Source organism: Drosophila grimshawi, unplaced genomic scaffold, assembly GCF_018153295.1.
Source record: "Drosophila grimshawi isolate 15287-2541.00 unplaced genomic scaffold, ASM1815329v1 contig_184, whole genome shotgun sequence".
Lineage (NCBI taxonomy): Eukaryota > Metazoa > Arthropoda > Insecta > Diptera > Drosophilidae > Drosophila > Drosophila grimshawi.
The window spans coordinates 74,135-98,549 of record NW_025062956.1 but is presented as its reverse complement, the minus strand read 5'-3'; the positions used below and the strand labels follow the sequence as shown (position 1 = coordinate 98,549).

The 24,415-nt window shown below is 41.2% G+C and overlaps 2 protein-coding genes across 2 annotated transcripts; both read left to right on the top strand.

Moving 5' to 3' along the window:
- Positions 1-124: 124 nt before the first annotated feature.
- Positions 125-2,518, top strand: LOC6559310 (coiled-coil domain-containing protein 93). The gene is made up of 8 exons (XM_001987759.2): positions 125-266; positions 328-536; positions 604-733; positions 791-928; positions 989-1,147; positions 1,203-1,561; positions 1,615-1,728; positions 1,791-2,518. Exons 1-8 carry the CDS (start codon positions 183-185, stop codon positions 2,365-2,367), a joined length of 1,770 nt encoding a protein of 589 aa, XP_001987795.1. The 5' UTR covers positions 125-182; the 3' UTR covers positions 2,368-2,518.
- A 4,009-nt stretch (positions 2,519-6,527) lies between these two features.
- LOC6559691 (cyclic nucleotide-gated cation channel subunit A) lies at positions 6,528-24,290 on the top strand. Its single transcript, XM_032735312.2, has 9 exons — positions 6,528-6,705; positions 10,529-10,733; positions 10,801-11,359; positions 18,635-18,883; positions 18,972-19,134; positions 20,222-20,761; positions 22,129-22,794; positions 22,903-23,053; positions 23,121-24,290. Exons 2-9 carry the CDS (start codon positions 10,633-10,635, stop codon positions 23,293-23,295), a joined length of 2,604 nt encoding a protein of 867 aa, XP_032591203.1. The 5' UTR covers positions 6,528-6,705; positions 10,529-10,632; the 3' UTR covers positions 23,296-24,290.
- Positions 24,291-24,415: the final 125 nt, after the last annotated feature.

Here is a 24,415-nt window from a genome sequence, read left to right as displayed (position 1 = left end):
TATCTATCGATACTATGTGCGCGGGCTTTATTTCTATCCCGTCAGTGTGTACATATCAAAAATATCGGCAAATTAACGATGTTCATCTGCAGTTTTATCGTGTGCAATCGAGCAATGGGCAGTTTGGCCTAATATATTTTTTTTATTTATTTCTAAAAGAATGTAATTTGTTGTTGCTGTACATGGCTAACCGCGATGTGTTCTCCAAAATCTTGCCAAATGTCAAATTGGCAACACGCTACGATGCAGACGGTCGGGAAATTCAGGTAAATTCAAGTTTAATAAACAATGTCATTACCAATATTCTTATTGTTGTTGTGATCGTAGGTGGAACGGCGCGAGGATACGGATGCTGCTGCCAAGGAGTTGGACACATTTGACATACTCGTTGCAGCCGGATACTATCGCGCACGCATCAAGGGCTTGTCAGGCTTCGACAAAGTTGTGGGCGGAATGACCTGGTGCATTGAATGCTGCGACTATGATGTGGACGTCGATTTGCTCTTCCATGAAAACTTAACAATCGGACAAAAAATGTAAAGCCACATCAAAACAAACAGCTATTCATACCTCATATGTAATCCCATCCAATTCGATTCTTAGCGCTCTTGTAGAGAAAATTGTTGCGGTTCTGATTGACATGAAATGCCCACATAGCCTGGAACCGCATCAGGTGCAAGGATTGGAATTTCTCGCTATTCATCCAGTTATTCAGTGGCTAGTTAAGACGTCTGTAAGTTGTTGGCCAACATTAGTTTTGCCATTTATAATCGTTTGCACACACTTGCAGGTTGAAAACAGAGAAGAACGCGGCCAGCGCTTGAAGAGATTTGCTATTGGCCAGTTCCACAATGACTATCAGTATAAAAGTGACAAGGATAATCTCACAAAGATACGCTGTGCCGCTGTCAACATAAAATCCATACAGGTCAGTCTGCTTATGTGCTTAACCTTAATCATAAATTAAATCTGATTAATTTTTCGACAGGAACTTTATAGTCCCAAGAGGCAATTTGAGCGCCAGGAAACCAATTGCGAAGATGATGCACTACGCGTGCGCCTAACGTTGCTAGAATACGGCGATGCTGGGCCAGTGTCCAAACAGAGTGTGGAGCAAAAGACAGCATCAAACGCAGATCAAATCGATGTAAGCATATTGTCATTTTCCAAACCACAAGTTAGATTTCATATTTCAACTGCAGCCTGAATTGGAGAGAAAACTGCAGCAATTGTCTGTCACAAAAGTGGACGCTGTCGCGGCACTGAAGCGCATCGATCTTGATCCAGTCGCTCGTAGCGCCTTGCAGCAGCATTATGCTGAGTTTAAGCTTGAAATGGAAACGGATGCACAGGAGCTTAAGACACAGAATCAACAGAAACGCTTGGAGGCGGCAAAGATAGCATTGGAGCACAAGATTAAACGCTACAGCAAGGAGAATAAGCAATTGGATGTTTCAGTTGAGACGCAAAAGCAAGAAACCGCAAAGCAGGAGCAAAATCTGCGAGCTTTGAATGCAGAGCTGGATGCATACAAGAAAACGGAAGCGAAGGCCGATCCTGCGTGAGTAATTAACTAATTTAAATAATACAATTGTTTTAATATGTCATTTGCAGGCTGTTGGATAAGGTGCGCAAACTACTGCAGCAGCATGATGAGCTGAAGAAGAGCGAGGCGGAGTTTAAGGAAAGCTGCCGCACAGATCTGGCCAACTTGCAGCAACGAATCGAGTAAAATTGTATTAAGAGTAATCTAATACGGTTAGCTGACGATATGTTTTCATTCCTTACAGTGAACTGGAGTCATTTAACGCACAGGATGTGGAGGCGCAGGCCGCCGCGATAGCTGGTGAGCAGAAGCGACTGCAAGAGCTGCGTCTGCATTTGGCCAAGCGGAATCGCGGCATTGTTGCCATTGAACGTAAACTGGACGCGATACCCGATCGCACAGAGCTGGCCCAGTATCAACGACGCTTCCATGAGCTATACAACGATATGAGTGCCAAGCATTTAGAAACTAAGCAATATTACACACTGTACAACACACTTAATGACAAGAAACGTTACCTGGAGAAGGAGCTTTCGCTGCTTAACTCCATTTGCGAGGCCTACAACGAGGGCATGCTCAGTCCGCATGGTCGGGAGGATTTCATACGGCAATTCGAGACGATTGTCGATGGTGTCAAGAGTGCTCAAGATAAAGTCCGCCACAAATACAATGAGGAGCGAATGCGACGCGACGAGCTCAACGAGGAGCTGCTGGGACTCCTCGAATTACAACGTCAGTATGCGGCCGCTGTCAAGCAGCTTACCCGAGAGTGTCAGCGTTGCGAACAACTCCAACAGCATCTCAAGTCAATTCAAAAGTGAACGCAGTAGAATCAACATATTTACAAACTACTTTAAAGTAAAATTATTATGTTTAGTCAACTGTAGGCATTGCTAATTAGCCTTTTTGTTATGCTAAATTATAAATATATTAAGTTATATTCCCGGTTTATCACTTCTGCATACAAACTAATTGAAAAATCTAAATATTTTTAATAAGTTCCTCAAATTCAAATATTTACATCATTTCAATAAGAAATTTTTCACATTCAAATAAACATTCCCCGTGACATAAGACAAATTAAAGGAGTTGCCAAAATATTTCTCTGCTAATAATCTTTGTCAAATCTTCGTGGAATTTTAATAGGTATGCAATTAAAAAACTGGATAAAAATTATATTGTAAACAAGTAAGAAAGATCCAATCTAGAGGGATCGGCAATGAGATGCCCTGAACCAACATTTGAAATATTTAAATTGATTTAAATTTTCGTCTCAGTCTAAGGATGCTGTGCCCGGGATTTATGTGGTTTTATCGATATGCCAGCTGGCTAGTGGATGTATCACCCCAGTTTTATCACTTTGTCTGATGCAGGCACAGACGAATACATTTATCAAGTTTCATGTTAAGGATGTCGAAAAATGCAAGTCTGGAAACGGATTTTATGCGGCAAGAGCCTGTGGTTGTTACACTATACGGTAAGCGGACGCTTCACAATTGTTGGTGGCGCTCATGTGCCTTATAACCTCTATCGTTCTGTTGCAGTTACATTTATAAGCAACATTTTGAAAAGATCATAACGAAGGAAGAATCTTTATTTTGTAATATTGTTTTTATAAAACTCACTTTAATCTTAAGTTTGATATTTTTAATCTGCCTACGGCTGCGTCTATGTAAAGTTATGATGTAGGGTGTATGGAGGAGGTGTATATGACACACTATAATTAGGTATTTGGATTTTCTGATATGGAACTCCGTTGCCTACAGATATGTATATGCAAAGTTGGGTATTTTTCATTTCTTTTAGCTAAGTGATAAGTGTATAAAGAGCTATAATTTAACAACACCAAGAGAAGAACATGTTGGAAATTTTCTAAATCGGCTTAAAATCAATCAAGTATCAATTAATTGATATGCATAATTTATAATTTAATCAAAAACTTTCGAGCAACTCTCCCGTGCTCTTAATATGTTGTTCATTCAATTAGGTTGCAGCAATTGGTGTTGCTGCGGCTTTGGTTGATTGGGCAGGAATTATGAGGATTTGAGCCATGATAAATTTAGTAGGACCAAGGACCAAGGATATGCTAAGCAACATGCGCGTATAATGCTGTCAATATATGAAGTATACGCCCCATTGCCGCACATTTGTCATGCTTAACTTTAACCTTTCTTCAAGCACACAACACTAACACTGCAGCCCATAGCACAAACAGAGAGAGTGATTGAAGGGGGAGGGGTAAGAAGAGAGGGTCAGCATCATATTTCACAGTAATGTCCTTTATGTGCGTATTTATGGAATAACTGTCGCTGTAGTGTGTCATCAGTGCAGATTATTTTCATGAAGCAGATAAAACATCTGCCATATGCCAAATGTTTTGCATATTCGCAATAGCGCAACAGTGTTCCTCATTCTAATTAATATGCAGTCCGATGCGCCACTTTCTGCTGCTGCTGCAATCGCAATCAAAGCCACTTCAATGGGGCACCAACTGGTTGAGTGCCCCCCATCCTGTCTGCTGTTAATTAATGTCCTTCGCATCTTAGCATTCAAATGGGAGAACCGAGCAATTGCAATTAAATTTCAATGCGGCAATCAATTCAATTCAACAAGTTGGTCCCTGACTCTGACTCTTGGCCAGGTAGTAGCTTTGTTCGCCTGACATTGAGATCTTGGCTAACACCCAACAGAGTGTCCAACCTGAGTGTTTTATTGTATATTCTATATATACATGTATGTGCGAATGTATGTATGTGGGTATGTATTTGTGTAAAGCCAGCTGAGCCTTAACCCACTTCTGGATGTTTTTTTTATTTATTTACTTTTTTTTTTAAATATACGGCAAATATTTAACCTTGAGCAATGCTATGCCCCTTTACAGTTTAATGTTTATGTGAGTGTTAGTGTGTGATAATGAGCTTTTCAATGAGCAGCACACATACAATCGCATGCAGACAATCATGGGCAAAGTGAGGCATACGCTCATAAAGCCATGGGTGGTGGAGGCAGACTTGCCTCAGGCTGAAATTGAAGAGGTTTGGAGAGGGAGTCGCATAGGTGGCGAGATGTTGACTATCCACATTTCCTCATTTTATATTTGAGTTGGCATTTTATCCATGTGTACACACTTATACTCTCCCATTCACACCAATATACTGAAGCGAATATTGCCTTTTGCACGGCACAGTGCAAAAGCGCACACACGCACACGCACACACATACACATACACATACACATACACATACATATACACTGGCACATACACAAAGACGTAAGTCTTGACAAAAGTCAATCAACATATTTGCTCGATTGGAGGGAGCATGTCAAGCGTATAATCGATTCGAAATGTGTTTGAATAACAAATTACTGAAATTGTGAATAGTGTGAACGCTCATTGTATCTATTCACGCACACACACACATATACACACACACACACACACACACACACACACACACACATTCATAGTGCATGCTTTTAGGCGCGTCGTAGAAATTAAATTTATGCGCAGCTTGCAGCTCATTTGTGGCACGTACATGTATGCGGGCTGTCTGTGTGTCTGCTACCACTTGTTGGCATTCTGACTTCTGGGTTGGTGACTGAACTTGACTTGAACTATTGAACTCTCTATTGATGATATATATAAAGGTATGTGTACAGTGGACTATACTATGCTTGTGTCTTTGTTAACTCCATCGAATATATAAATAAAATAAAGAAAATAAAGAGATTAGAACAAATACAGCAATAATCATTACACAGACACCACATAATGAACATAATCCCACACGTACCCCATACAAAAATGTCAGGTGAATTTCACCTCAAAAGTGAATGTTTTAGAGTAGAGCTGTCAAATGCAGGGAAAAGCAATTCATTTCTAGCAAATACAAATTTCTGCAGCTGTGTAATTAACAAGTGGTATATAGTTATTAACTGTAAATAAAGTACAGCCCAGCTCGCGACTCAAGTTTAAATCAAACTAAATAAACTGGCGCGTGAGCATCAGGTGCTTTAGACAGGCAGCAGACATCGTCATAGACCGACATTAATCAATTTCAGCAATGTTTGTCATTTGGTATCTGGTGTACTTGTAGTTCAATGCTACTATAATGCTTTGATTGTGGCAATTTGTCAATGTGTCAGTAGGCGGGGTGAATAACACCCGAAGCTCAGGCATTTAAACATCAATTTAATTAATTTATTATTGTTGCTGGCTGGCAACTGTTCCCAGACGTGTGGCAACACTGGTCACACAGGCAGCATCCCAGAAAGCAAGCAACAGGTCTATTTTGGGGTCTCTTCTTCTTGATAGTTCACGCATCATATTTCGCGGGCAAAAGCTTTTACACACACATACATACACAGAGCAACAGAGCAAAGAGCTTACAAAGTCATGAATGAAAAGCACACACACACACATAGACGAGCGCCTCTGCTCTGCTCTCGACGCGTCTGCTATCGGCTCAGCTCGGCTGCTGCTGCTGCTGTTGGTGCTGCTGACGTCGCTGCTTGTTATTTGCATTCGCCTTTGGTGTTGGTTCTCCCACGGGCGCTCATTGCGCCGTTAGCCAGGCATGCGAACGTACACGGCGCGCAACGTTCTCTGCAGTTGCCGTTCTATCAGCTGCTGCTGCTCTCCTCTCCCGTCGTCCTTTCTACGCGTTCACGCCATTTTGGTTTCTGTGTGTTGCGCGCGATTTGGTTTCGCATCAGCCGACAGCTAAACAGCAAAACAGCCAAACAGCCAAACAACATTTGAATTTTTATTCAATAAAAGTGCAAAAATCAACGCAACTGTTTAATGGTACCCATTTGGAGTGCCGTCTCTATCCCCTGTCCCCCCTGTGTATGTGTCTGTGTGTGTGAGTATGTGTAAAAATATGCGCGGCTCAAAAATACATATTCAAATTTAATTTGAAATTTCTGCACGCATTTAAATAATTGTGTGAGTGGAAAAAAAGTGAAAAATTCTATTGCACAGCAATTTCAGAGAAATTAAGTTTATAGAATAAAAATAATATAAAAACAGGCACCCACATATACCACGCAGCAGCAGCAGTCAACGGATCCATCTAATAGGATTACGCGCTGCCTTACAGTTGCCGGATTAATACGACAACTCAAACAAGGAGCAGGGAACCGGGCATCCGTGCAGGTAAATTCAACCGCCCACTGTCGCCAACGAACCACTTCAAATATAGATTGCAACCGGCGCTGTGATCCTTGCTGTTAAGTGTCCTATTCGAGGAGACAGTTAGCAGCGTGATTTGAATGCCATATACAGTGGAGAGACGTAATTGTTAACTATGGGCGCACATACTCGTATTAATATCTAACTTGGTGCCATATTAATTGGCATCCGCTATCTGTGTGTAGGACGGGGCGGGGGTTTGGTGTCGGTGGGCAGTGTTTGGCAGTAAACTCCATAAATATCGCATTTTATGAAACCGAAACCACCAATCCATTTGCGTTATTGCGTTTACGTGCACGAATGTTAATTGAAGTTCAGTTCACCTTTCCGGCCACAGGGCAGCCGTTTAGCAGGAAAAATACATACTACTATATACTATACATAATAATATATATAAAAGTACAGATTAGATAAGTCGATTGCCGATTGCCGATTGCCGATTGCTTGCCATGCATGTTTCGCTTAAGGCAGCTCTCAGAATTATTAGCGCATTGTGCTAAACGTTAGGCATACATGAATATTCATATAATGATGGAAGGAGAGACGAGTGCAAACATTTTGATGTGTGCTCGAAGCATGAAAGCAAATTACGCACAAAATAATTGACATTAGCATATTTTGCAGCGCACTCCGCAGTCGCGACTCCTCAATTCCCTGACTCTTAGACTCCCTGACTCCCTGACTCCCTGATTGCCATCCCCTTACTCCACTGACTGACTCTGGCTCCTGTCGACTGAGGCTTGAGCTTCTCACGTTTGTTTTGATACGCCACACACATGGCGTATACGTGATATGTGCTTGAACGCCAAGTTATGAAGCATTTAACTGCCTTTTAGGTAACCCAAGACAATTTGTAAGCCATATTTGCGTTATATTTATAGATATATAATGTTTGACTCATTTATAATGTTCAACATTCCGTTTTGGTTGCCGCACACTTTATTTACTATTTATTGATAGCTAGCCACATGTGTGTCTGGCTGTGTGCGTGTGTATTTATTTATTTAAGCTGCGATTGAAAAAGTGTTGCAAATTGTTTTTTTCTTTTTCTTTTTCTTTCTTTTGTTGGTCTCTGCTTATCTTTCACTTATCTGCTGGGTCGCTTAGGACACTCATAACCCCTGGCATACAAGTGGAATGTGTTTTGTAAACGATTCCTTTGGGGCATAAACACCACAAGCTCGCAGCGCGCCACTTAATCATTACAAATGAGCCGCACACACACACAGGCACTCACACATGCCGTTTATAGCTCGTTAGCAATTTGAAGTTGAGTCAAACGATTTGTCCAAGTCTCAGCGCAGCAGGGCATGAGATGAAGCTGTTGCTTTATCTAAATCTGAATCTGGACATCGTCCTTTGGCTAGGCGTTAATTGCTACAATTTGGCCTGGCAGCGTTTTGCGGCCGCTTTTGATTAGTGTTTTGAGCCAACAACGAAGATCTACACAGATATAAACTCAACTTAAGCTCGAAGCACGCAGCAGGCAGCTGGTCAACAATTTGTTTGTCTAACGCTTTGAGATGAGTATTTAATGGCTCAAAGGCACTTGTCCTTAAAAACTTGGTCAAGTGTTGTTGTTGCTGTTGCACTAACACATTTTATCAAAGTCAAGTTGCTGCCGTTATCTGCACGAAAATGTTTGCAGCTGAAGTTGATAAATGGATTTATTTTGATTTTATAGCTAAAAATCGATGTGGCTGCTGCGCCATGTAGTCATAGTCCTTGCTATTTGAATGTCAGAGTGACAGCAGATCCACCCCCCTCTACCTCCACCTCCCCGCCACCGCCCATTCACTATACCCAAGCACATGCCACACACACGCACACACTCTCTTTACTTTTTTATTTCTATGATTTTCAATTTTTCTTTTTCTATTTTGTTGATGCGGTCAAAGACTTAGAACCTGACTCATCAAACTGCAGCAGGTTATTTTTTCTATTATTTTCTGCTTTTCGGCAAACCGAAATTGCACTTAAAATTGGCTACGGCTGCTGCGGCAGCTCAAGCGTGCAGCTTCAAAGACAAGGAGCGAACAGCACAGATAATCTATGACATGAAATCACGCGACAGTTAAATGCCAGACAAAGGGAAAACGCACACAAAGGACAACTGGTTAGCTGCAATCCAGCTCTGCAGTAGCTTTCTTTTTCTTCTTCTTTGTGCACCATTCAAGTGGAAATTATCTGTAGATTATTCGCCATTCGCATAATTTTTGCGCACGTTTTGATTATCTGCAAAATTCACAATTTGCATTTTGGCTCAATTTGCGCGACTTTTCATATTTAACTGTGACTCACATTTGCAGCTGGTCCAGTTTCGCTTTTTCCTTCTACTTGTGCACTTTATTTATATTCTTCTATTTTTTTTTTTGTGTGTGTTTTTTTTTGTTGTTTGGTTCAGTGCCTCTGGTGGCGAGTACTTATGCTTGTCTGAAATTTCATTTTGCTACGCTGTCAGCTTGTATTTATCATTTGCGCCTCATTAGTTTGTGTCTATGCTGTATGGGGCCATGTTAAAGGACATTACTTGTACACTTTTTGGCAACTGGATAAACTCGGTGCTTATATGCTTGTCTCCTAAGCAGGGGTCATGAACTGTCACAGCAACCGCATTTGTTGTTTGCGCCACTTTGATTTGAGTTCACACATGTCAAAATGAATTCCATACATTTCTATTTGGTTATCCCAAAAAATATGAAATTAGAAATTAAGTAGGATGTATTCAGTGCTTAGCCAATTTTCATAAAGTTTGCTTAAATTTGTTACAAATATTTTACATAGTTGTGGTCTTCGTTCCTTTTGTATCTCATTTTATTTATTTCATACTTTTTCTTCCTAACATTTTAATTTGTTCTTAATCGCGTTTGGTAACAAAAACTAAATTATGCAATTCGCGTTATTGAATAGATTTCACAGCTGCACTTTAAAATGAATCAAATTCTTGAATTTCACTTTATGGCTGCAAGAAAAAAAGAATCACAGTCCGCTATGTAAATGACAGCAAAACTATAAAAATATATATGTATGTATATATACAAACATAAAAGTAAGCTGTGGACTATGCTGATTTTATGACCATAGGAAACCATCAAATGGCACCCAAGCAATTTGAGCTTGAATTCTTCTGTGTCTGCTCCTGCTCCACTGCCCCATTTGCTCTTCTCTGCTCTTCTCTGCTCTCCTCTGCTCTCCTCTGCTGCTGCTGCTTAAGGCTTAAATTGCTGCTACTCGGCCTGCAATTTGATGTTGCATACCTTGCGGCGCTCACTCAGCAAAGTCACTCGAGTTGTAATTGCTTAATTACGTCTGCACTGATGCCACGCCCCCTTATTCAACGTTTTTATGTGCGTTTAATATACAGAGCGAAGAATTAGGTATTTCGAACTTGTCACGCACAATTGCAAGGTTTATGGCGTACTTAGATTTAAACTACTCAAATTGAGCATTAGTCTTAATGCACCAGTCCGAAATTACCCACTGAATTACTACACATATTATGTGCTCGTGAGAAAAGTGCTCAATCCTCTTAAAACAAGCATGTGTGTTTAATTATTCTTTTATTCCTATAAACTCCTCATTTATCGGACAGCTCTAGAAATGCAATCCGTTAAATGTAGCTCGAATTGTTAGTTTTAGCTTCACATTTTCTCTCTGTGTGCTTTGGGGTGAAGAGACCCTTTATGAGTATGCCATAATGCCAGAGCAATTCCAAAATCCGCAATTGCCCCCAAAGTGCTTTAAGCGGCGACATTAATGTCTTCAATGGTTTCTTTTGTGTTTGCAGCTTCTTTGCCAGAGTGGAGAGATTTACCTGCCACTGCTGTTGCTCCTTCCCCTGCTTGATTGCTTGCGTCATGTGCTTAGCGTAGCTGCTGTGGATGCGCCGCAATGTGGACTTATATGATGGCTGCCGCCCGCGGAGATCGGGTCAACACAATGATGTCCAGCAGACGACGCCCCGAAATCGAATCACCCAAATACGGTTACAAGTAAGTTATGATCATCAATTTGATTTAGACCCCTGCCTAAAGGTATCTCATCTCTCTATTGCGTTAGCCTCTCCCGTCCCATGTATCGCACTACACGCTTTGTTGGAGCGACCGCCTCGGCGCCTGCCCAGCTGCCCTACGGCGGCGGCGGCAGCAGTAGCACCAGTTCCAGCTGCACAGCTGCCCAGTTGCCGTTGCCGCACGAGGAGCTGGAGATCAGCGGCGGTTTGTATGCACCCTTTCAGCCAACGGGCGCTGTCAGTAACGAGAGCGTTTGTCTGCCTCGTAAGCATTTAATTGCCAACCAAACGGCTATACCGTTGCCCATGGGTCCAGCCACAAGTGCCGAGCGTGAGGAACAGCGCCTGCACTATCTGCGTAGCAGTGGCAGCTGGCAGCGCACGCAACCGGACTACGATGAAGACGACGATGAAGATGACGACGATGACGTTGACCATGAGGATGATGAGGAGTCGGTGGCGGCAGCGACTGCAGCGGCAGATGTGGTTGGCTATGCCGATGTTAATGGCAAGGACAACCAGGAGGAGGCGATTGCGCCCGCTGAACCAAAGCAGATGGCTCCCGGCGATGCCAACTATCTGGAGAATGGCAGGAAGCTGATACAAGTAAGTAAAGTTGACAGCATCCATAAATCACACGGCGTATGCGTAATTTAATATGCCATATACAATATACATGAAATGGTGCAGAGATAAACGGCCAAAGATACGTGCAGATAAATGCAGACACTCTTCTGAATTTGTTGCATTAATTTCATTTGGTTTCATTTTCCTTCTGGCCATAATTTCGATGCCGTCCAAGCTATTCAATTATGTGGGCTGTAATTAAGTAATTGCGCTAATTGATTGACGCCATCGACAACAAAGCTGCAAACAACAGCAATAACAATAACAGCAACGGTAACAATAAAACAAACGCTGCGGGTAAAAGAGAGAGAGAGAGAGAGAGAGAGAGAACAAGAGCGAAAGAGAGAGAGAGAGAGAGAGCACTCTTCCTACTCCTTATTTCTTTTTATTGCCACATTCCGAGTATGGCTCCATGCAAATGAACTGCGGACCTTCATAAGCTTGACCTTGCCGTAAATCGCGTTTTAATTACTTCCTCCATTGTCACGTAGCCGACGCAACACTCTAAGCTCCAAGTACCATACCATTTTCCATTCACCATTTACCATTTACCATGATCCATGTTCCATGCCAGCCGACTGCCATTTTTATGCCCGCAGAAATTTTTATTAGCACGTGTCAAATTACTTAAAAAAAAAAAACAGAAAACTGAAAGTTGGCCAAGTCGAAGTTTTTTTTACACTAACAAAGTTCAGGAAAGTTGTTGAATAAATTGAGAGTTTGTTATATAGCCAAATATATCCTTTGAAAAAGTTTTAAATGTTGTTGATTTAATTATAAATGTTGAGAAAAATAACATATTTAGAAAGCATATTTTTTTCAAATATTTTCCCGTTTTATTGCGAATAATCAGAAGAAATAACTTAAAAATAAAGTTTTTGGATATCATACAGTGTGTATTCTGAAAATGTTGAAATAAGCCAATGGCTTATTATTATAAAAAATTCCAACTTTCATTGATTACTCATTTCTTTTTCACTTAAACTGTTTCCTTGTAAAGTTGTCGAAAAAAAATGTAGTCTTAAAAGCGCAACCAATCTTTTCCATATAAGTACAAAAAAAGAGAATCCCTAATATATATATCAAAAATACCAAAAAATTGCCAAAACTTACTTTGAAAAGGATTAGTATTGTCCTGTCAATTCCAGCTATTATTTGACAAACAGATATCTTTAAAGAGGTTTTCTTTCGGTCCCAACAAACTTCACGAGTAAGTAATTCTATCTGTGGCAAACTTCTTATAATTACATTATTTAGGATTTTCTTTTCTTTTCATACAATGTACAGAAATAAAGGTCTGTTTCGAACTGAATTTGACCCTCGAGCTATAAATACTTGAGTAAGTGAAAGAAGGACAATCAGCTGGTGCGGGCTGGAGAGTATGGGTTGCCTGCTATCTTGGCCGACGACCAATTTGATAGATAAGAGCATTGAGCCAGAGAGTGTCCAGTCAGTTAGTTTGGTCCTTCGGCTGTGTACAAACTAGAGTGAAAGCAACCACACAAAAATGAAAGTGACAACGATACTGAAACTGTTTCAATGCCATTTCATAAATGGCATCAGGAGAGAGCCAAAAACGCAATGAAATAAATACAAATGGAAAACGCTTAGTATCGGGGGTGCCTGAGCCAACCAGACAACCAACTAAACACCCAACCACCCCAACAACCCACCCACTTTTCACCCGCATAACGACGACCAAATATTGGCTTGGTTGTTGTAATGCTTTTGAGGTGTGTTGTCTGTTTGGCCAACAACTGTGGCACAAAACCGCAAACTGCGGCCACGATACAACTTGCCACACAAATACAAATACAAATACAAATACAAATATACATATATATACATACACACATAAATGGCCGTAAAACAATATATTGAGCATTGAGTTCAGCGTTTATATATAACTTAAAATTTTGAAGAGCTAGCAGGAGAGCGCCAGTCTTGTGGTTAAACTTCGAAGTTGGCAAGTCGAACAGATGTCAAGTTGGTCAGTGTCAAAGCAGCGTCGTCTTTTTGCCCATTAAACCGATTAATGTGCTCTATTTGCTTGCCATACCTTTGGGTATTTTTCATGTTTCGATTGGCCGACGTTTTGTGCTCTGTTTTGCTTATTGTTTCTGTGCAATTTGAGCTGGACAGCAGGACACTCGAGCAAACAAAACGCTAAAGTGTCCCTAGTCCTGTGCTCATTCTCAATGTCTGATCCCCTCCGCCGAACCCCCACTCCACAACCCTTTAAAAGTAGCAGGGTTTTTTCTTTTTCGCTTAGTTAATTTTGTACAAATTTTACTAGCGACAGTTGTGCAAAAAACGCGTTCGCCAACGGCAGCAAAATAAAAAAATTCAATGTTAAAGAAACACAGACTACAGCAAATTGAATCCTCACACAAACAGTTCGTTAAGTGACTTTAAAATACAAAGAACATAAAAAGACAAAATGACACTAAATCAAAAGTCGACTAATGCGTTTTGTAAACAACAGCCAACTCCGACTAAAAATTAAGCCAGAGAACAGAAATAGGATGTCAGCAGTTAGCTGGATTTCATGTTGATGAGGGTCCAGTTGGACATTTGCAGATCATTTTATGCGGCTGTTTAGGTGTCTACTTTTCGTGTAGACAAGGTATTAAAGCAACACAATTTCGGGTTTGGGGCTGGAATTGAGTGCGGTATGTAGAGTATGTGTGTGTGCTGCTATTGCTGTTGCTATTGCTGTTGCTATTGCTGTTGCTGTCGCCGATAAGCTGTGTTGTTTATGGTCATCGTCATCCAATTTGCGGCACATTTGCATACTTTCCCACGTCGTTCAGTGGAGCAATAAGCAAAACCAAATCTCTACCAACATAATCAAAAATAACAAATAACAAAATATGCTGCAGATAATTTATGGCGATATCTATCAACATCAACTGCATTTACTCTAATCGAGTAAAGTTCAAGCGCGCCAAGTGTCAAAAACAGCAATGATAATATTGGCCAACAGCTGGTGAATACAATCACAATATACATATCCATATCGATTTGGCTTAATTCTCATTATCTGCAGCGATACCGAATTTATAGAGAAGCTGATTAGACCACATATACTAATTTTGTGATGTTTAGTACGGTTTGTGTATAATTTCAACAGCATTGAAATTATAAGCCATATTGTGGTTCTCTAATTGAAATCAGCCTTCCGTGATGCGGACATGAAACAACAACAATATTTAAATTTTAATTCACTTTTTTGGTTTAATTATTGTACACTTTGCTTGAGGCTTTCTGATTCATTCAAGAGCTGTTATCATAAATGTCTCATTTAATAAAGACTTAAGTTCTAAACAAGAATTGTTCAAGTTAGAGCAACTTATTTATTATTAAAAGTAGCCTGCAGATAAGTGAGTCATTAGCAGAGGGTTTTGATGATTTATTTCTATTCATTTATTTTTTAGCTCATAATGTTTGCGGTCAGAAATAACATACAAATTAGAGATTGCTGATATAAATATGTACATGGCCATAAATAGTAACCCATTCAACACTTCCTATAATGTAAAAGTCCACACATAAGTAGATATTTTGGGTTGCAACAAATTGAACACGTTTTATGCCTTAAATGAAATAGTAAATATTTTGTGTTAAGCACTTGACATTCAATCTTTGGGGCGAGCCCATGTCAAAAACGGAAATAACAGACACAAAAAAGCACACACACAAACAGACACACACACAGTGGATTGAGAACCGTTTCTATTACATGCTGGGCTCAAGTCAATTTCCATTTCCATTTCGATGTTTAAGATTCCCTTCAATCAGCGCCACGTGCCGGGCTGACCTTCTAATGTTTGGGGCTCACAGCTTGGCTGGCATTTCAATTTTATGCCCATTGGTCACTTTTGTGAAAACGGTTTTTGGGCCTTAAGAGACGCTTAAAGCCATTTTATTCGGGCGTAAAACTCACGCATGCTATATGCTATAACCATCAATGATAGCGGCACTTGATTTGCTTAACATAATATGTTGGCAGCTCCGTCTAGCCAACCAGTTACCTCTGGTAAGCCCCCCCCTCCACACACACACACACACACACACACCGTTCGCCTTTACCTGTGTTAAGAGTGCCTAACGGACGCCGGGCAATTATGGAAATTTATTGTGCAGCTCACGCCGCAGTGCTATGAATGCCAATCAGGCAGCCGGCGAGTGTCAGCAGCACAGTTAACACAGGGGGTAGAGTGTGGTGCAGGGGGGCATGGTTGGTGGAAGGGGTTTGTATTTCGATTTTGATTGTGCGATTTCAAGTACAGGAGACGTTGCTGCTGCGAATCCGAATCAGGTGATTTTTATCTTTTTACTGCAGCCTTGCACAACAAAGTAAATAAATAAGCAAGCCGTTTCTTTAATTTTTTGTGCTATGCAACTAACTGCATGAGCTCATCCGTTCATCGTTTATCAATATGTTTATTGACTCTGGGGTCTGGTTATCCATCAAAAAAATAAAAAGGCAACTAGTTCGCTGACTTCCTGCCAGTGCAATTAATTTATGCATCAGTTTTTAGCTTGCTTATCGATGGGGACGGGCGCTGAACGACACCTTTTAGCTTAATTAAATGATGGCCAAACAATTAAAAAGCGTTTACAAAACGCGCACAGCACAGTTTAGCTCAAAGTGTCATCAATCTTGTCAAATTGCCATCACTGGCCATACAATCCAAACGCCCCAACAACACACCCAAGACGACAGACGACGGACAATGAACAACGGACAACGGACAACAGACAACGGACAACAGACAACTACACGCCTTTTGTTCTCTGGCTGCGTTGACAATGAAGGACCAAAGTCACTTGAGACTTTTGCAGGTTAATTAATTAAACGCCGACGACGTCGCCGATGTCGGCACATGCAAATTAAGAAAATTGCAAAATACAGCAATAGCAACAACAACAACAGCAAAGCATCAAAACAGATAAAAAATAACAGCAACCGTATTTTGAACATTGACAACAACAGCAACGAAAACAACAACAACAACAACAACAACAATAACATTAAGTTATTGTGTATGCGCCTGGTCAGCTGTGCGTTCGTGACTTGGACGCCGCCGTTGATGTTGACGTTGACGTTGACGTCACACTGCTTGCGTCGCTGTCGCTGCCCTCAATGGCAATTGCAAAGCGCGCAACGCATTTTTCAGTGTTAACGGGCAACTCGATGCCAACGCGCATGCGCAGCAGCATAAAGCTAACGGTTAACGTCAATAGTTAAATAGTCTCAGTTTGCTGGAGTAGTATTCAAGTAACAAGTCAAAGTGGAAGTGAAAAAAGGAAGAAGCAGAAGAACAAGCAGCAGCAGCAGCACGTGGGCGCCATTAACATTTGAGTTTGCATGCGACATTTCAAAGTCAAAGCCATGGTGCAATCTTTGGATATAGCAGCCATAGCGGGACAGCAACATAACCAACAACAACAACAACAACAACAACAACAGAATGATGCGGTAAATTTCATAACAATCACATAGATAAATATGAACAGTGGTCACTCGAAAAATTATAAAACTTCGGTCTCAAAAAATTACACTAATTATTGTAGATTTTGACAGATATGCGATAAATCTTTGAATAATATTTAATTTTAATATTATAGTTTAAAAACTTCGATGAATAAAAAAAAAAATTAAAATTTTTGAAAGAGCATCTGTTCAAAAAACAAACAAAAACAAATAAAACTAAACCAGATGTGCTCAGTAAATAAAAAGTGTGCGCTAAAAATTACAATTGAATTGTGTAAAAGTACTAGTATTCGAGCGTCTACTGTACTCAGCGACCTTCACAACAGTTGTTCGCAGCGGGCGGCGTATTGCATTGCCATTATCATTCCGCTCAAAGGGCACACGTACAATGCGTCGTATGCGTCATATTGAGCCAAGTTCATGCAAACCGTCACACACACACACACACACACACACATATCTGGTTATAGCTTAATGGATTAACCGCTGGCAGCGACTGATATGCGTTTATTAGACTGTCAAGCACACGCCCCTAATCTGGGGATGTGCACAGTGAACGCGAAACAAGCATCACGTGTGCGAGTGTGTGTGTGTGTGTGTGAGTGGGAGTATGTATGCGCGTGTGTTAACCATAAACTTACTACATGTTAACATATGTATGTGCACATTATACAATATGTGCTATATGTATGCATATCTGTGTATCTGTGTGGTGAAACCCCTTTTAATGAGCACTGCAGCTAACTTGTTAGGAGGGCTCCTCTTGCAAATTGTGAAGAGTCCATTCAATACAAAGGAAAACTATTAAGCTTGGCATTGTCAAGTAGGACAGACTGGGAGATACTCCGCAAATAGTGCGTAAGCAGAGAATCAGTTTATTCATTCACTAAAACAACACTTATCTTTTTACTATGTACTTTCAAGTATTTTACTATTTACTGAAAGTACTACAAACATGGAAATGGAAAAGAAGTGTGCATGCCTGAGGGAGAGAGAGAGAGAGATTGAGAATCAGAATGAGAACAATGAAGACAGAGTCGGAGAGAGACAGACTGAGAGCAAAAAAAGAGTGTTAGTCGGAATAATAGAGAGAGGGGGGATAAGAAGAGAGTCAGACAGAGGTAGTCGGAGACAGATAGATTGTTGGGTTTGAAAACAGATAGAAAGAGAAATTTAAATGGAGAGCATAAGAGAGAGAGAGAGAGAGAGAGAGAGAGAGAGAGAGAAAGAGAGAGAGAGAGAGAGAGACCATTAAGGAAAGGGATTACAAAAAGGAGAGCTACTTTTCCTCATTTTTCATAAACTCATGTTATGCAGAATAAAGAGGCAGTTCTCATTATTTAAATGGTATTAAAATCCTGCCTGCGTTAAAAGAAGCCCATAAAAATAGCGTAAAAAGATGCTCTGCCATAAAAGGACAGCCACTGTGCTTTCGCATTAGCTGTGTCATGTACATACATATGGTATATGGTATGTATAAATATACGCTACCCCTCTGGACATCCGGTCTGTTTTCGGCACGCTGCAGCTGTGCAGATATAACAAATTTAAGCGGAAAACTTGCAAGATGCTGGCCAAGTTTTAATGTGGTTACCCCGACCATCAAATGGCAACCGCACAAGGGCCACTGTTGTATATATGTATATGTATGTGGGCCATTAAAATGTTTCAATTAGCGCACGACAGTTGTGCGGCACATTTTTCCGATGGGGGTCGACAAACTTGTAGCAACTCAACTTCTTCCTCCATTTCAGGAGCCGAACAAACGGAGCAAACCATCCGCGCTGAGGAGAACGCTGCAGGCGTTGCGACAACGCCTCACGAAACGCAATCGCGCCAAGCCGCCCGACTGGTTCCTCGAGAAGTTCTCCAACACAACGAATACGGATAAAATAGGCAAAACTGGCGCCATGGATGATGCGGCGTTGTCCAGTGAAATACGCGGCACCAGCGCCCTCTGCAATCGCCTCTCCGTCGATCCAACGTTGCAGTCACATTACAGGGTAAGTGGGAGAGGGGATACTCTCTCTCTCTCTCTCTCTCTTTAAAAACTTTTAGCATTCCATTAGCTAATGTGGCATATGAATTTAGTGGCTCGCCGTGGTGTCGCTAGCGGTGCTCTATAATATCATCTTTGTGGTGGGTCGTTCCGTTTTCTGGGAGATCAACAAGAGTGCGCCCGCCGTTTGGTATACGCTGGATTATCTATGCGATTTAATCTACCTGCTGGATACGCTGGTGCATATGCACGAAGGTAAGTTCAAGTTACAGGTGTAGGACACTGAGAGAGATAACGAGAGTCCGTGTGCGACGGATGCTTATGCAAATGAGACTTGCTGACTTTTGGTCTAACTCACTAAGCCGACGCAGACAATGGCAAACCCATTTGCCAACATCTAACTAGCATGCATACATATATCAGCTACATATGTGACTTTTATGTGTGTCTGTCGGGGTGTTCATGTGTGTGTGTTTGTGTGTGTGACTGAGTTGCCAAATGCAGGGATAAACCAGCCTTGACATTTCAGATGGCAACAACGAAAACGCTTTGCAATACCCTAGCCAAAACAAAGTCACTCGAATATAATACAAATTTTATATGCGCAATTGAGCTACATAAATTCTATACACATTTAGTGAATTGCTTTATTTTTTTAGATGCCAGGCATTTTAAGATGAACAGCACATAGCAAATATTGTGCACGAGATTTGTATAAAAATGTGGAATTTAATAGTTTTTCTGTATTACATTTGTATTGATTACTTAATGAGTTTGTTTCACGGAATGAAAATTATTCGATTTGTATATAAATATTTTGATTGAAATTGGATTTATTTTTTTGAATAAAATAATGAGCTTAAATTAAGAAGTGCCGAAATATCAATTAGTAATCTACAAAAGGTTAAATTTTTTCAAAAACTGTTCAGAGAATAATAAAATCATATATACTTATTAATGACTCTGAAAACAACTATTTAAAACTGGTAGAAGCATGTTGGCTTTGCATATTTTATTATCTCAGTGCCCAACTAATAGCTCTTGAATAATTAATTGTGGAGCTTTGTTTCATTTTCTGCTGTTGGCATAATCAAAAAGAAATGGAATAAAAAATCATCCGTTTTGTATCTCCTCTTAAATTGTAGTCGGATTATCCATTTGGCAAGGGTATCAAAGTCTTAGTTCGTTTTAGTTTTGCATTTGCCCTACGTTCTTGAAACAAAGGCGCCACGTACTGCGAAATATCTCGCTGGATGTGGCATGCAAAACAATAACAACAACCAAATGAAAAGGGGGAGTGAAAAAAATGTTAACCTCGTAATCCTTCTGTCTCGTTTTACAGGCTTTCTGGACCAGGGTCTTTTAGTGCGCGATGCGTTCCGGCTGCGTCGCCATTACTTTCACACCAAGGGCTGGTATGTGGACGTGCTGTCGATGCTGCCCACAGACATCGCGTACATCTGGTGGCCACCGGAGACGTGCTCCAGCCTGTATTTACCCTGTCCGGTCATTGTGCGGCTGAACCGCCTGCTCCGCCTGCCCCGCCTCATGGAGTGGTTCGATCGCACAGAGACAGCCACTGGCTATCCGAATGCGTTTCGTATCTGCAAAGTGGTGCTGGCTATTCTGGTGCTGATCCATTGGAATGCGTGCATGTATTTCGCGATTAGCTACGAGATTGGCTTCAGCTCCGACTCTTGGGTGTATAATTTGAATGGTACAAGGAATAATACGCTGCAACGTCAATATATCTACAGTTTCTACTGGTCCACGCTGACGCTGACGACAATTGGGGAGACACCGACACCAGAGAATGATGTGGAATATTTATTTGTGGTCGCCGACTTTCTCGCCGGCGTACTCATCTTTGCCACCATTGTGGGTGAGTTGTGGTCTGTGTGTTGGGATCTGGGTTCGTGTTTGCCGTTTCCCTTTTATTTTCAGCTTTAGGGTCTTACTCGCTGTTTGTGTTGGACGCATTGTTTACGCAAATATTTCGTCTGATCGTTTAATTGGTTGCAGAGTGACATCTGGGGACATCAATGGGTATTAATTTACAGAGCCCGACGCACGTCAACGGGACAAACGGGACAACGACCCACACGTCCGCATACAGACATCCTCCATGACCACCCACCACCTCAGCCCCCTTTCCTATTCGTGTTCAGTTCGTGTCCGCCATGTCGACCCACATTATTCATTATGCTTCTCTGTCTCACTTTGTTTTGTTTTATTTTATTTTTTTCTTTGTTGTTTTTTTTGTTGTGTTGTGTGCTTGGTTGATTTGTTGCTGTCGACGCCTTCACATTCGGTTCGCTTTTTGGCAAACGTGCCTTTTTATCATTTTTGTCGTCCTTCTTATCGCTGCCATTACCGGGCAGCTGCTTTTGCTGCTCCTGCTGTTGCAAAGGGGGTTGTCGTCTGACATCTGGGTAAACAAATTTACTTACCATGATGAATGCAAACTTCGTCAAAGTGGCATATTTTACCCAGACATACACATACGTATATTACATGCCGTCCACATGTCCGTCTTGTCTCCGTCTGTGCACCGGAAATACCGCCATTAGTCGCCTTTGTGCCACGCGTTACGCATACACTGCTTGGGCCCTTCACCAATTTACGACTCACAAGTGGCAAGCCTCATCTTCAGCATCATCACTGTCAGCAGCGGAAATGGCAGTCGAAATTAAACTAAACCTATAGCAATAACAGGGGGTGCTTAAGATCTGAATGCTTGTCCATCAGATACCCTGGTTGAAAAATGTTATTAAGTCTTTCCTTAAAACTGAAATATCGAAAGCATAGGCACATGGACAACATTTATGACCATATCACTCTTCGCTAATAAAGCTTTATATAGATTTTTTACCCCAAGCTGAGAACATAAGATCTTGAAAAATGAATAGCAAACATTATTTTTACAATGAGAACCTAATTCTGTAATAATTATTATTATTTTATTTAATTTTTATCAGAATATTTTTGATATTTATTGATTAAATTCATTAAAGTGATACAAACCCAAGCTTATTACTCAAACCCCTAATGAAGCCATTTATTAATTCACAAAGTCTCAGTCAGAGAGGCGTTTGTCATGTATTCGACTAGGCTGATTAAATATATATATTTTTATAAATGCTTCGCAGATGAGAAGCACTCATATATATGCCCATTTTAAATATGAAGAGGGCATTAAATAGAGTTCGATGTCAAATGTTGTAATTTATTTCCATTCATTTTGTATAGGTAACATTGGTTCGATGATATCGAACATGAACGTGGCTCGCGTGGAGTTCCAGAACCGCATGGATGGCGTCAAGCAGTACATGGCCTTCCGGAGGGTGGGGCACGAGCTAGAGGCACGTGTGATTCGCTGGTTTGCCTACACGTGGTCCCAGAGCGGCGCATTGGATGAGGAGCGAGTGCTGGCAGCGCTGCCCGATAAGCTGAAGGCAGAGATTGCCATACAGGTGCACATGGATACACTGAAGCAGGTGCGCATCTTTCACGATACAGAGCCTGGTCTGCTGGAGGCGCTGGTGCTCAAGCTGAAGCTGCAGGTCTTCAGTCCCGGTGATTACATCTGTCGCAAGGGCGACGTCGGCAAGGAGATGTACATCGTGAAGCGTGGCAAGCTGTCAGTTGTGGGTGACAATGGCATTACGGTGCTGGCCACTTTGGGCGCTGGCTCAGTCTTTGGGGAGGTTTCCGTATTGGAAATTGCCGGCAATCGGACGGGCAATCGACGCACAGCCAATGTCCGTTCGCTGGGTTATTCCGATCTTTTTTGTCTGGCCAAACGGGATTTATGGGAAACCTTGGCCGATTATCCGGAGGCACGCTCCACGCTCACCCAACGTGGCTGTCAGTTGCTGCGGAAGGATGGACTGCTCGATGAGCAAATCTTTGCCGGTAATTGAAGCTCATATACACTTACATATATATATATATATACACAATTTAGGCCACTTCCTGCCAACACTAACGCACACTTCCGGTCTTAATGTTTGCATTCAACAGATTCGCAGCGCGTTCACGACAGCATTGAGGGAGGTATTGAGAAACTGGAGCTGTCCGTGGAGAACCTCAACATGCGTCTGGCCCGTCTGTTGGCCGAATATACGGCCAGTCAGGCCAAAATCAAGCAGCGTCTGGCCAAACTGGAGCTCAAGTGAGTTGGCCTTAAATTGTTTTGCACTACGCAGCTGACCAGCTAATAAATGCTTCATCATTCTTAGTGGCGGCGGTGCACTTGGAGGTGGAGGCGGCTTAGGTGGTGCTGGTCGGGAGAGTGAACCTCAGATGCGAGCACGTAGCGGTCGGTTGTATTCGCTGCAGACCAAACGGCGCCCACGTGCGCGCCTTGAAGCTGCCGCCAAATGTGGCGATGCGGCCAAACAACACACGCTTTAAATGGCAGGGGTAGGGGCATGGGCAGAAGCAGGGGGATCCAGCAAGTAAATGGCGACATTCCAAGTGCTCCACATGTTCCACATATATAGATATAGATATACATATACATATAGAAATATGCCTGCGCTTCCCTCTCTGGCAAAAAATGGTGATAAATGCATTGAGCTTGAGGAAGTTATAATTATAAAAAATGGAAGCAGACTAGAAAGTTTCATGGCTGGAAGTTGAGGGAGTGTTGGGAAGGGGTTAAGAGGTTTTGGGGGGTATAGTATTTGGCAGGGCGCCAATTCGTTTCGCGGGTAAATCAATTTTTAATTTTTACATTTAGTTTTAGGGCTGTGCTGGCAGGAAAACTGTTTTGTCGGAGAATTTTCAGTGATTTTTTTGTTTTTAGTTTTGTTTTTATTGTAAGCGCAACTTTATAAAATTGTAATTTTATCGAAAACTGAATGTGCCTCAAAGTGTGTAAAAGTAGATTAGTTAAGAGCAACTGGAACGTTAGAGAAAACAAATTAAATAGCCAACAGAAGGAAATAGGAAGAGAGTGAAAGCTAGCAGAGCCAAGTCCCATAAAGCATATAAGTAATAAAACCACAAAGATTGCTGTACATACGTATGCAAAAGCCGAGCAAAACATTGTGAATGCAACTCGGCAATAGTCCAATTTTATAAGCTAGATGATTTTATTTTTCTAAAACTATAACCGTTTGAAAATACTTATGCGATGCATAAATGTGCTTAGGTCCAAATACGAGTATATATAAAACAAAAACACTAACAACAACAACCACCAAGACACATTTGCTGAAACTGCTGCGATTCTGTGTGAACGTATAAAAAAAAACAAAACGAAATAATAAAATACATAGCAACAGTAAATAAAAACGCATTTCGTACTTGTCACACTTCAGTGCACCTTATCGTTTCCTGTGCCGCAACAGATAGTAATAACTGTGAAGTGGATGCAACCTTTAGTTGTCTGCGTAGAAAAAACAACCAACTATATATATATATATATATATATATATACTACTTTATTAATTTACAATATATGTATGTATGTGTCTGTGTGCATGTGTGTATGTATAGAAACTTAATGGGGAGTAACGAAATAACATGT